Consider the following 13,973-nt stretch of genomic DNA (forward strand, 5'->3'; position numbering starts at 1 on the left):
GGTCACCAGCTATGCAACTGTGTTGAGGCTGGTGCCTGGGAAAAGAGCGGTCTGTGATGGCACCATGCAGGACTTCAGCTAATTGATGGAGAATCCAAGAACCGTCAGGAGGCGTATGGTCTCAGCCAAGTGCTGGGTCGCCAGTGCGTGAGCGTGAGCTAAGCAACCAGTCGTCCAGGTAAGGGAAAAAGTGAATGCTGTTGCTGCATAGATGCACTGCCACCGGGGTCAAGCGCTTCATAAACACCCTTGGGGTCGACTTCAGGCTGAAGGGCAGGGTCTTTAACAAACTGCAGGACCTTCTGATGTTTTGGATGAATGGGGGTGTGAAAGTATGCGTCCTCCAGGTGAGAAATAACATTCCTCCAGCTGGTCAAGCACGTGCTGCAACGTGACCATCCTGAACATTTGGGACTTTGCGTACATGGTGGAAGAGTAGGGCTGACAATAGGGAGTAGTGTACCACATGGAGGATCTGAAGACTCTTCATCCTCCCTCTTGAGGAACGAAAGGATGACCTTTTTTAGCTGCAGGGTCCCCCGAGTGTAGGCGGTCTCGGTCAATCTTGATGGCCTGAAGAGTTTCATCCACTGCCTTCCCAAACAGGTGGTTTGCATCAAAATGTATGCCCACAACCTTGGACTGCACATCTGCCCAGATGTTTGTGGCCTTCAGCCATCATCCCTGGCATTGAAAAGCCACACCATTACCCATCTGGCGGAACCCAAAGTCCGCTATGTCCAGTGCCTCCACAATGGCATGACCAGAGGCCAGCTCTGCCTTCTTGTCTGGCAGGAAATCCAATATCAGCCTGAGCTTGTACTATAGCTATGGCAAGGGCATTGGCAGCTTTCACAGTGGAAGCAGCTGTGTAGATGCGTTTATCAACAGCATCCAGCTTCTTGCTCCCCTGGACTGGGAGCACCACGGAGGAGGATGAGGGATTAGAAGAGCACTTCCTGGCGGCAGCTGACAGTCTGGAGAAGGCTGCGACCAGAGCCACCTGGGAGCCGAGTACAGGGACCTGTGTTTCATCTCCAGCTCGTCTCTTGGAGCGTGTGGTACTTTGCGTCTTCATGAAGGCCAAACCTTTCTCCCAGATGTCGTTGAGCAATGGAACTGACATGTCTGTCTTTGACGAGGACTTGCGTCGCTGAAAGTGAAACCCCCTCCTACTCCAGAACCAGACTAAACGGTTTGGACACCTTTGAGATCATGGCATGGAAGAAGCCAATCAAGTCTGGTGGCAAAGACCTGGCACGCTTGTCGGTACTCAGAGGCTCCCCGTCAGCAGGGACATAATCTAATTTTCATACTCATCTGTAGGAGTAGCTATGCTATCTTTCTCTGTGCTGGCGTCGATATGTGGTGCCTCTTCCTCCACTGGAGTTAAAGCCCTATTGAGCAGCACCGGCTGATGCTTTGACCTGGGACGTATCCTGGTCAGAGTCCTGGAGGACTCTGGCATAGGAGCAGCAGTAAGCCTCTGTTGAATTTCTGCCACCAAGGTGTGCATGGTGGTGAGGATGTCTAGCGACATATCCGTGGGTGCTGGTTGAGGTGCGAAGGGTGCAGCCATGAATGGATTTGGGCTGAAACTCCTTGGAGGGGTAAACAGTTGGTATGGTTCCTGGCATCGAGATCCCTACTGGGACATGGGCCCTTGCCCCCCGCACGCCAACTGGTTCAACTAGAAATACGCAGGCAGATAGTTTTTCCTCCGAATTACTATAGATGTGAGAAGATTTCCTTGGAGACCACACAGGCGCCTAGGGAAACGCACTCAAGGGTCTCGGCAGAAAGTCTGATGGAGGCAGCAACTCCCTAACCCTACTAGAGTCCTTCGGGAAGGAGGCGATGTGCATTTCCAAAACTGGCGGCGTCGCCAATGAGGTCATGGTCGTTATAGCAGATGGAGGCCATGGAGGCAAAGATACCCTTGGCGCAGTTGTTGTGAATGTGGAAACAGTCACGGGGCTCACGCAGGTCTCTCAGAAGACTTGTGCTTGGAAGAAGACTTCTGCAAGGAAGTCTTTAACCCCTTCCAAACATAAGATAACTCACTGGCTGGTAGGCTTACGGTCTACAGTGCCGGCAACAGGGAAGCAGTCCCTTCCTGAAGCAGATCCTGCAGCAGTGGCAACCTTCATGGGTGCAATGCATGGTTTCGCCTTCCTTTGGATCCCTTCAGAAGGAGCATCCTCAAAGGATCATGACCTTATTCTCTCAGAGGGAGCACACTCCAACGTCCTGCCAGTCCTTGAAGGGGCATGGCTGCGCCCGCAGGCCACGTCACAGGCCTCTTTCTGGTTGATCCAAGCTACCAACCTGCAGTAGCGATCCCGCTTGTTCTTTGCCATGAATACATGGCATATCTCGCGTCAGTCTTCATCGTGGTCTGAGTGTAGACCGTACAGGCACTTGATGTGCCAATCCTAAACAAACATTCTTCAGGCACAGGATTCACAGGTCCTGAAGTGACTTCTCTTGCACACTTCAGACATTGTCAAGATGAGATTTAGGCCCAAGCATGGCCACGCTGAACTCACAGAAGATCAAGGGACCATTTCTCTACCATTCCTCCTGGTCTCTGCCCCCCTCCCCCATTCCTCTCCCCTACCTCCTTTACCATTTTCTTCCTTCGAATATCATTTCTAGGTCTTCTCTAAACCTTACTCTTTGGCCTTTCGCACTATTTTTCGCTCTTCCAGGCCCTCCTAATTTCTAGGACAATTTGGACTCCTTGCTCTTCTCCCAGGGTTTTGAAGGACTTACCTCTTTGGGGATCTCAAACTCCATTTATCCTCCACCTATGCTTCTTCCTCAGCAATTCCTCTCCTTCACTCTTACTCTCCATTTCCTCTTCCCTCCAACATCTCGGGGTTCTACTCAATCTTCTCTTTTCCACCATCCCTTCCAACTGCTGGTTATGCCCACATTCCATCTACTTATCTGATCACTTCATTCTCTTTCTCCACTTAGCTTTCACTTACTGCCGTTTCTCTCACTCTTCGACTTCATTTTTCCACCATGACCTGCACTGGTTCTCCCCATTTGAAATAACTTCTGCAATCCCGACCACTCTTCTTCCCATGGATGTCTCACCCACCACCCCTGACCTAGCCACTTTCACTATGAATGGTAATTCAGCCTCCACCCTGGACCTCCCTTCATCCACTAACCGTTTTTTGCCATCTCGTAAACCCTTTCCCACAGCATTGGCTCTTTTCTGCCCTTCAACCTCTGTTCCTTCTCATGTAAAGCAAAAGGCTGTGGGAATGAAATCTCCAACTTACGATTACTTTGTACATCCATCTACTACTCCACTCATATGTCTCTCTTGAAGCTAAAAAAAAAAACTACGAGTGCCCTTTCACATCACCCTTGTTGGTTATTTCCATGAAGTACTTTCTCTGCCTCATCAGTCCACCTCATCTAGGTTCTCTAGAAACGATTTTGCCGCCTACTTCACTTCTAAAGTCTCCACTCTCCGTTTCGCCATAACTACCCATCTTCCTAGCCTCCCTCATCCATCAACAAGCCTTCTCTGCCCCCGTCTCATCCCCATTTTCCTACCATCCTCTTACCGATCGGACACTACTTTTCCTTTCTGATGCTCACCCTACTACCCTATCTCACCTTACTGCTCTTTTGAATGCCTCTCTTTCTACATCCATCTTCTCTACACCTTTTAAACAGGCAACCATCAGCCCCATCCTTAAACACTGAATCCTTCCACCCTATTTTAAAGTCCAACCAATCTCATTTCTGCCCTTCCTCTCCAAACTTCGGGAAAGAGTTGTCAATTCTCAAATATCAATCTTTACTTCGGTCTACCTGCTACTCAGTCTGGATTTTGTCCTAGACACTCAAACACTGCTCTTCAGGTCATCAGCTCCCTCACCACAATACTTTCCTCAATCTTTCTGTGGTCGTTGATACCATCTACCAACCCACTCTTAAGTCAGCCCTCTTTTCTTAGCTTTACTGTCTGTCCTACGATGGTTCCACTCCTACCTCTCTACAAGCACCTACTCTGTCTCCTGGGCGGGTAATACCTTATCCCAACAACCCCTTCTATATGTTGTTCCCCATAGCTCAGTCTTCAGCACTTTACCATTTTGCACCAATACTATGTCTCTTGCGTCACTCATTCAATCCTTTAATCGCTGATGCCACTTTTATGCAGACTCCTCCCTGCCCCGCCCATATCTTCCCATTCCCCTCCTTTGACACTCCATTCCAGGGTCTCTTCCTGTAAGCCTCAGGAGCAATCTCTGATTTTGTCCCAGTTCCTCCACCTCAACCCATCCAAACCCAAGGTCCTAGTCTTTCCCCAGTCCTCCCCGCTCACCAACCCTCCTTACCTCTTTTCACTCTCCCCCTCATATCTTATTCTCCCCAACTGCCCGCAATCTGTGCATTACCTTTGACACAGCCTTAACATTCTCCGACATCTCTTCTACCGCTTGAACCTGCAGATACGACCTCTTCAATATCCATAAGATCCCTCCTTTTCTCAGATTTCAAGCAACTAAGCACATTTTCTCAATGATCATCTAGATTACGGTTCTGCCCGTCTTCCTTCTTCGCACTTTACGCCCCTGCAGTTTAAATCCACCATTCAGCTCCTTCTTTACCTCCACAATACCTTCACTTTTTACAATTACCCTGCTTCCCTGAGATTCTCCTCTTCAATTTCACTTTCTCTGTATTGTCAACAAGTGCTATCATAGCCTTCACTCTCTTCTAACCCGCTTCTTTGACATCTCATTAAAATCCGTTCGAATCCATCCAATCTATCTGCATCTCCTTATATTGCCTAACCCTCTTTCTGTCCCATGATTTGTTTTTATCGTTTTCTAAAACCTTTGTATAGCACTTTGGCGAAAGCACTATATAAATCACAATAACATTTTTTAAAAGTTTGAGGCACCAAAGGAACATTCGTTGAAGAATCAAAAACCTTAATATACAAATATGAAAGATTTCATAATGCTGTCTGAAGTTAACTAAGATGCATTATGCTGTTGGTTAACTAACAAAGTTACACTGCAGTGAGAACAGAAAAGACCAACTAGAAAATAGAAACATCCCCCATTGTGTTCTCTAACACACAAAGTATGTAATAAAAGACAGCAGGTCAACAGGGTAATTATTAGAAAAGGCAGTCAGACTGATGTGCCCGGGGCATGTTTTAATAGTTCATCACAGACATGGTGACTCACCAGGCAGCCTGTTCATGTTGACTCCTTGGGCTGAAAGTCCAATTCCCATGTACCTTGAATCAACAAGATAAACACATTATTAAATAGTGAAAAAGACACTTGTTCTGTAGTCTGGAATTACAACATGCAACAATGTGATTGCTGGTAGGTGGACTAAAACGCCCACCTCAATCCTGCAGTCCATACCAGAATTGCAAACTTCCAGGGTAAACCAGACTTCAGTCGTCTAAAATCTACCTTGGGCTTTAGGAGCATTGGTGCTGCCCATTGTACCATCTACCCATTTTCCAATGATTTCTTACAAACTGCCAATGAAAAGCTGTACCCCATGGCCTTTAAATTCAGATCCAGAAGCAGCAGTGTAAGCTTACATCACACATCCATTAAGTATCACATAGGCAAAAGGAAGCAAACTTAGCTCAAATTACAGGTACTGCATGTAGATGCAGTGTCTGAGCAAGCTTTCTTTAAACAGCAGCTACAGGGAATTTTGCAATGTGGTACATGCAAATTGATTTATAAGTATTGCTGCGGTCACTCCGATCAGGTGACCAAAACAACTGGGTTAGTGGAAGGGGCACTGCATGCTCTGAAACCCACCACCTATTTAAAAAACAAAAATGGGTATCAAAAGAAAAAAAAAAAAAATCTAAAAACAAATTGCAAGCTGCAAGTAAGGCATACAGATTACTGCACCCCCCAATGTTCCACATTCACGAAGCACTCCATTTCTCACTCACGAAAAGTCACTTCTATCTTGTTAAATGGCACATGCACATTTTGGAGGCCTAAGTGATGTCAAATGACTTTTGCCCCACATGAAAAAGTGGAAGATCTATAGCAAAACAAAACTTGTACTTTTTTTTACAAACTTTTTTACATTGCCTTTCATAGAGAAAAGAACACAAGTGAGCACATCCAATAAAAATCTCACAAAAGGGGCATGGACAAGATGGCAGATAAGTTGCTTACTCCTGGTAAAGTTCTTTCGACTGGCTGTTCCTAATCTTATGATATTTCCAATATCCAGCTTAGCTGCTTTGGAAAAATGCACAGCAGAGGGCGCTGTGCGTCGAGGGCTGTTGACCATGTGCCTCGAAGGCTTCTGCCTCGATGTAGAGGTCACCGGAGGCATATATAGCACGCACAGCGTCCGTTGTCTACAGTTCCATTTTAACAAATGTAGGATCTATCCCATACCTGACAGTTACTCCTCCTGAGAGAGCGCAGACTGCAATAGCAATGGAAATTCTACTGCGGGGTAGGTTAGGAGGGTCAATAAGGAATATGTGGGAGGAACATTCAGTCGAAAGAAAGTTACCTGGGATAAGGAACTTGTTCTTCGCATGGATTGTGTCCTCCCACCCATTCCTTACCTTATGATGATAAACTCCCAAAGCAGTTTAGTATTTCTGGAAGATGGAGTCAGAATTTGTCATGACAATTTAGTAGTTCTCATGGTTCTGTGTGCACAGAATGCAACCAAATGAGCCTTCCCAGCCTGAAGAAGAATCCAAATTCCAATGTTTGGTGAAAGTATGTATGGACAACCATGTGGCAGCCGCACACATTTCATTTACTGGTACTCCCCCCTCCCCCCCCTCTAATGCAGAGGAAGTCGCCATGCCCCTGGTCCAACGAGCCGAAGGCCTTCTAGAGGATCTTTTCCTGCCAGTCTGCAGCATTCAGATATTGCCAGTATTATCCATCTGGATAACGTCTGTTTAGTGATCGCCATACCCAGCTTGTGGCCTGAGCAGCCAACAAACAGTTTGTCACCTTGTCTTAGTATTGCCATTCTGGTGATATAGCAGCACTGTGAATATTTAGGATCAAGCCTGTGTAGCCTCTCTTCTTCCTTCCCAGGGTGCAGAGGAGGGTAAAATGAAGGTAAATTGTCTGAGTCAGATGTAATTCAGATACAAATTTTGGGTAAAAAGGTGGGTTTCACCTTAAGGACAACCCTTCTAGAAAATAATCAATGGAGGTCTTGCAGGATGAAGCCTGAAGTTCACTCACCCTTCCGGCAGATGTAATGGCTACTAAGAAGATGGTTTTTAGCAGCCTCAAAGGACAGTAATGTATAGGCTCGAAAGGAGCTCACAAATTTCAGCACAAAGTTGAGATGCCAAACCAGGACTTGAAAAGGGATCAGAGGGAAAACATTTGTCAATCCTTTTAGGAATTGCATTAGTGGAATTTTGAAGTAAGATACCGCCTTCGAAGTGCGCTTAAATATAGAAAGCGCTGCAAGATCTTCTTCAATGGTGCCAATCTGGAGCCCCAAATTAGCTAGGTGTAACAAAAAGGATACCACCATCAGTGTATTACATGTAAATGGATCAACATTCTTATCTCTACACCAGCTGTAGAATTTGTTCCAACGGCAGCAGTACACAGACTCAGTTGCTGGCCTTCTGGCCGAAAGAAATATTTCCATTACATCATCCGGGAGATCCAAATCCTTGTATCTCAGCCCCTCAGAAACCATGCGTGAAGACTGAGTGTCGTGGCCTCTGGCTGGAGAACCCGACCGTAGTCTTGCGAGAGAAGATCCTCTCTTTGAGGGAGACTTATTGGAGGGCAGATGGACATGTCCAGATGGTCTGAGTACCATGTCCTTCTGACCCAATCCGGAGTTAAGATCATGGATTTTCTCAGCCTCCTGAACACTTGAGGAATGACTGGGAGTGGAAATTCCCAGTCCACCATGAACGCGTTTCCTAGAGCTCCTCTTGCGGGAAATTCCTTGGAGCAGAACAGTTTGCACTTCCAGTTGACACTGGTCGTGAACAAATCCACTTGAGGAGTTCCCCAAAGAGTGAAGATCTGAAGGACTTCCTGAGCTAGTTCCCACTTGTGGGAGACTGATCTGCCTGATCAAAGCGTCCGCCGCCGTATTCTCCACTCCGGCTAGCTGAACTGCCGATAGAAGACCACCATCTTGTGAAAAGATAACTACCCTAGCCATGATGGCTGTGCCTCGGAAAACAGATAGAGCCCAGAAGGGAGCAGCTCATTCGGCTGTCATACACATCCTACATTCCGTGGTGTGCAAGAATATTCTGTTTTCCAAAAAAGGCCACCTTAAGGCTACCTATGGTAATGCATTGTTATGGTACCAGCATGGGAGCACGTTTGGTTATTCAAACAATGAAATGCCCCCACGTGGTGGCGACAGATCTTATTGAGGAAATTCAAACAAAAATAGATTTTTAAATTATACACAGTAAAAAATTGCCTTAACATAGCCATTGAATGGAATCAATTCCTTCACTAAGCACGCATCAATATGCGCGTTTCTGAATTTTTGAATCATTGATTTATTGAGGATTTGTTCCTTTACCCCATTTCTTTGTGAAAAGTATGCTCACGTCCGTACCGTGCAAAACAATGCTAGAATGTGGCGTGTTTTGGAACACAATATTCTTGCACACCCCGGAATGCGGGATGTGTATGGCAGCCAAATGCGCTGCTCCCGTTAGGGCTCTTATCCCTTTTCCGAGGCAAAGCCTTTGTGGCTTGGGTAGTTGTTAAGCCTTACCAAGATGGCGGTCTTCAATGTCCACTGACACATGAGCGTGTCTGCATCCCCTGATATTTAAATCACGACAGGGTCCGACTGGGCATACTTGCATGCACGTTCGGTCCGAGGGCTCCCTGCATTACGGTAAACGCTGATAGCTAAAGGTAGGACTCTCCCCATGTGCATCCATCTGTGTTCATATTACACTTGCTAGTCTTCACGCTATTACCCAATGGCAGTTTTTCCACTATTGATTGAGCATAAACCCAAGTTCAACACCAAAACGATTACACAACTTTTCAAATTTAACGTGTGTGAAGTACCTCACAGGAAAACAAAAAAACGATTTTGTTTCTCACCCACTCTTATTCATACAGGACGTACAGTCCTCAGATGAGCACAGGCACGCTAATCACACTCCTGGGTCCCCAGGTAGACGCCCAACTTCTGCATTGAAAGCCTAATAGCAGCGCAAATGTAAGAATTGACAAGCTAACATATGGATTATTGTGACCGCCTAAAATACATCTTAAGGATGTTTTGAGGAGAAATTTGCCCCTTCCCTTTCTATCCTTAGAAACCTGGACTGAATCATCGCATCGTTACCCGATATGCCAATTATAATTGTCAGCCCTACACACAGAAGAAATGATAGGTGGGTAATCAGAAGTGTGGTCCAATATTCCCATTAGATATTTGTAATAGTGGTCAGGCTTTTCATTTGTGTACTTTGTTTTCTATAATTTCTTTGGTTAATACCATCTGACGGGAGATGAACCTCTCAACATCCATACATTGCCAATTTCCGAGAGCCCTTAACTTCGAGCTTCCCTTGAGTGAGATCTGGGCCCTGAGGGGCACGGTCGCGATCCCTTTCACCCCCATCCTGGTCTCTCGATGTTCCCATGAGGTGTCCTGTCAGGTCGTCCGTGGCTCTCTGGATGTCCACCTCCGAGACTAGCTGGTATCTCTGACCCTGCCATTCGAACGCCAGGTAGAATCGATGCCCCCAGCAATAGCGGACCCCTTTCCTCCTGTTACCATCTGGTGATGGATCCGCATTTCTTCCTCATCTGGAGTGTGAGGAGCGAGAGCTCTTGATATATTGTCACCCTGGAGTTCCCATATTGAATGTCCCGCAAGGGCCTCGCCCTCTCCAAAAGCCTGGCTTTGTAGTAGTGGAATCTTGCCAGCACTGAACGTGGGCCCCTTCCGCCCCCACCTGCCCGATTGACCCCGTCTAGCAGGAGCATCTCTCTGGAGTCCGACCCCAGGACGATCCTGATATCTTGAACTTTACCCCACCCACTCCCCACAGAGTCTCCCCCTCCGTCTCCACCAGGCCGAAGATCCTCAATTCTCCTCTCACGATTTTCCACATCGTCTTTGAGCCGGAGGCCCTCCTCGCGGGGCTGCAGCTCCTTAAACCTAATTTCCTTCTGCGTTTCAAGGAGGTCCGTTGATGCCTGGTTGTTCTCCACCCCTTCCATCCGGTCCTCTAGTGTGGAGACCTTGGCTGTGAGGTCAGCCAGTTTGGCACCCATTTCTATCCTCATACCTCTGATCTCCTCAATGATCGTCTGGATGTTGCTTTGCATGGTATTCATGTCCGAGGTTTGTGTGGTGGTGGGACTGTCTCCATTTTCAGGTGCCTTAGGGTGAACTGTTACCTCGCCAGTGTCTCTTTCCAGCTCATGGGATTTCGGTCGTCCTGAGTTACAGCGACCTCTCAGGGTGCCCCCTTGGTGTATTCCCAGGGCCCTGGGTCGTTTATGCCGTTGTTTGGGGCAGATCTTTAGGGTTTTCTTCAAGTGTTCGAGCTATGTATCGTTCCCTGGGCTCTGTTCTGTGACCCACCACAGTGGTCTCCCCAAGGCAGCCCACACCCGTGTCCCGATCCTGGGTCGACAGTTACATAGTCCTCTTTCGTAGCACTCCCGGGGGTCCGGGTGGGCCTTAGCTAGTGCCCGAAAGTTTGGTGTCGGAGGTTCCCCTCCCAGGGCAGGCCCAGTCTGCTTTGCTCCCCTGTGCCCCCCTAGTGTGGTGAGTGGGGGTTGATTCTGTGGGGCCTCCTGCTCTGCCCGTCAAGCTGGTTACCGGTTACAGTGGGGCTGGTAGGTGCACGGGATTCAGAGGGGGCCGAGCAAAAGGTGCCCCACATGCTCACCTGGAGTAGATTGTGTTAATGGTTAGGCAGGGCGGCACACCGGAAACGTGGCGGGGTATTGTGCTTGGAGCCCTCTGCGGTGGGGGGCCTGGTGTAGCTTTGCGGCATAAGGCATGGGATCTTCAGCCACTCTGCCTGCAGGGCAAATTCCCCCGCGTGGGCCTTGCTCCGGCAACCAGGCAGGGGGGAAGAGGTGAGGGGCCCAGGCACGCTCCCGCGACGGCCCGAGCCTCCCTCAGAGCTGTCACAGGACCTCCGGCTTTTTGTGTTTTGTGTTGCACCCCATGGGCGTGCCCCCGCCATAGCCCCGTTATTGTGGGGGTGCAACCTGCAGAAAGGGGGTCCAGGCGTGCTCCCGCGTCAGCGTGCGACTGTTGCTGAGAGAGTGGGGGCAGGAGGTACACGGCCCCCGGGGCTACCCAGGTACAGGAGCGGAGGCGTGTGGCAGGCCGTGCCGTGTCCTCCTTCAGCCGCCTCCCCCGCTCTGGTTTTGGAACACTGCTTGACTCTGGGGGCAGGGAGAGGACCGGCGGCAAAGACTTCTGTCGGGTTGATGGGCCCCCGGGGGGGGGGGGGGGGGGGTGGTGTGGGGGGGGGGTTCAGAAGATTCGGACTTGCCGCAGTGTGTCGGGGGCCTCCTCGGAGCATCCGGCTCCTCTCCCTCCAGCGTGGTCAAGCACAGCGCAGTCCACGATCTGTGACCTCCGCGGAGACGCCTGGGGGAAGGGAAAGGCTGAGACCCGCCGAATGCTGGTGGAGGAATGGGGGCACCCCCAGAGACCGCTTGAAAGTCCTCAAGCTCGTCATCAGGTCCCCCTTGAGAATTTCACTGCTAGATGGGGCTTGTGGACCATTAGGGCATATTTTTCAGCTTGTTCCCAGGGGCCATATGGGGAGCGTGAAGTTCAGGCAGCCATCTTGCCTGCGCCCCCTGGTGGCCTCCAGTGGATTGCACCTACCTGAATCCAGCCACACAATTGCTTGAAGCGCCGCTTAACTGCTTCTGACTCAGCATCTTCAGCGTGCATCTTACCTGCTTTCAGCAACATCATCGCTCGACACGCAGTTTACCCGACTCCAGCAACTCTATCGACGGAGGCGCATCTTACCTGTCTCTACAATCGCATTGCCAGCAGCGCATCGCAGCTTACCAGATTCCATTGTCATCAGAGTCTGGCCGCATACTCACCTGTTCCGGACGTCTAGCTATGTGGGAGTCTTCTCGCCAAGCATCCTCACGGATCCTTCCATCCAGCGATCGCTCTGGATAAGCCGCTCTCCATCTAACGCCCCCAGGCCATCCCTGCAAGAGAAAAGAAACACAAGGTTGGAGACTGCATAAAATATTTTACACTTGGTCCTGCAACACATAAGCCTTGCGTACAACCTTGGAATTCCACTTACCTGCTAAGTGGGAACCTCGAAATCTCCTCCGGCACCATTAGGACTCGCCTAAAACACTGACTCCATGTGGCCATCTTCACACCTATTGGGGAAGAGAACAGAAATTACAAGGGTTACGGACAATAATAATTGTAAAAAGACATTGCAAAAGGATACGGACAATAATCATGGTTACGAACACTTACCTTAAAGTGGTTAGGTCACAGCCGGTCTAGGCCGCCACGTACACAGACCAGCGAAGCAACTAGGTCCATCAACGGCACCCGTGCTGATGAGAAGCAAGACGGAGAGCTCATCCTTACAAGAAAACAGGTGTGACTTTATGGGTAAACGCATGCTCACCTCTTTCTGGAACTAAGGGTTCGAGGGGAATCACGATCCAACCATAGTATTCTCATTGCCTCTCGTGTTCTCTCAGGGGCAGTTCCAGCAACCAGAGCAGTCCACACTACGGCAGCTGGGGAAAAAGGCTATCTAGGGCAGCCAAGCCCAGGGAGGGCTCCAACCGTGCCCCAACACCCCCACAGAGACCAGATGAGCGTAAGGTTTTTGTATTATTCTTATATATGTGTAATGAATAGTCATTTTGGAATGGCCACGCCAGGACTAACCACTCCCCCACCCTCTCAGTGTGTAAAAGTGGGGTAGCTTGTGGGACTTAGTCTTGTTCATATCTCTACATTCCACTCAACTCAAAAACCCCTGGGTAACAAAGCAAAAAAAAAAAAAAAAGAGGGCTCTTTGCTCAAGTGGCGACTATACCAACTTTCTTGGAGACATACTATATCATATAAATTTAAACAACGCACCCACTCTGAATCTGGCATTAGCAGATTAGCCCCAGCCACATTGCAGGAAAAGTACTTTTAGATTTATGTGCCTGTCTAGACAATCTGACAATGGGTCACCATAGCCCAATGTAACTAAGGGATCCCTGTTGCAGCAAGTCAGTCATTCAAACCCATCCATCCCTCCCGTATTTGAGCTGTATCCCGTTGCCTTCAAGTCCCGTTAGTCAGGTTACCTTTATTATGTGCTCGCAATGGGGCTTTTTTTTGCGAATTGAAACAGCCATTGATGGGGTGATCGGTTCTGATCTATGTAGACAAGAGGCCTTACACTAGAGTTGGATCGTCTCCCACAGGCATTCTACCCCACTCACAGTAAAGTAAAAATGTCCTCCCGGATCAGATTTACATCCCCCAACAAATCTTAACCAGAAAATACATTTATTGACCAGAGCCGAATGCACTTCACCATTGCCATCCCCTAATTTGGGAACCTTCTACCCAATGGCCTCCCTGGTGCAACAGAAACTCCCCCACACACCATGTTCTGCCCCAAGCACTATGTTGGTAGGAGCCACATGGTTATCCATGGTGTAATCAGTATTTTTACTTAGATAGATGAAGTCACGTAGGATCACTGACACAGGGCATAGGGGTCCGGCAGTGTGTCCTTTTTGAGTAGTGGCCACATTAAAATTGATCCAACCTGGAGCCCCAGATTGGCCAAGTACCACAGAAAAGATAACATCCAGTGTTTTGCATAACAACGGGTCCACATTCTTGTTGAGGACGAAGGGGATGGCATGGGATGGAATAGACGAAGGGGAGGGGATGGGATGGGATGGAACAGACGAAGGGGA

At 48.7% G+C, this 13,973-nt stretch overlaps 1 protein-coding gene across 1 annotated transcript in view; it reads right to left on the bottom strand.

Moving 5' to 3' along the window:
- RANBP10 (RAN binding protein 10) overlaps window positions 1-13,973 on the bottom strand; it is a 1,189,242-nt gene that overhangs the window by 947,520 nt on the left and 227,749 nt on the right. The window contains exon 3 of the mRNA XM_069655248.1: window positions 5,229-5,281. Within this exon, the coding sequence (XP_069511349.1) occupies window positions 5,229-5,281 (53 nt within the window). The remainder of the gene's footprint in view (window positions 1-5,228; window positions 5,282-13,973) is intronic.

This window comes from Ambystoma mexicanum, chromosome 1p (assembly GCF_040938575.1).
Source record: "Ambystoma mexicanum isolate Mex_15411 chromosome 1p, UKY_AmexF1_1, whole genome shotgun sequence".
In the NCBI taxonomy this organism is placed as follows: Eukaryota; Metazoa; Chordata; class Amphibia; order Caudata; family Ambystomatidae; genus Ambystoma; species Ambystoma mexicanum.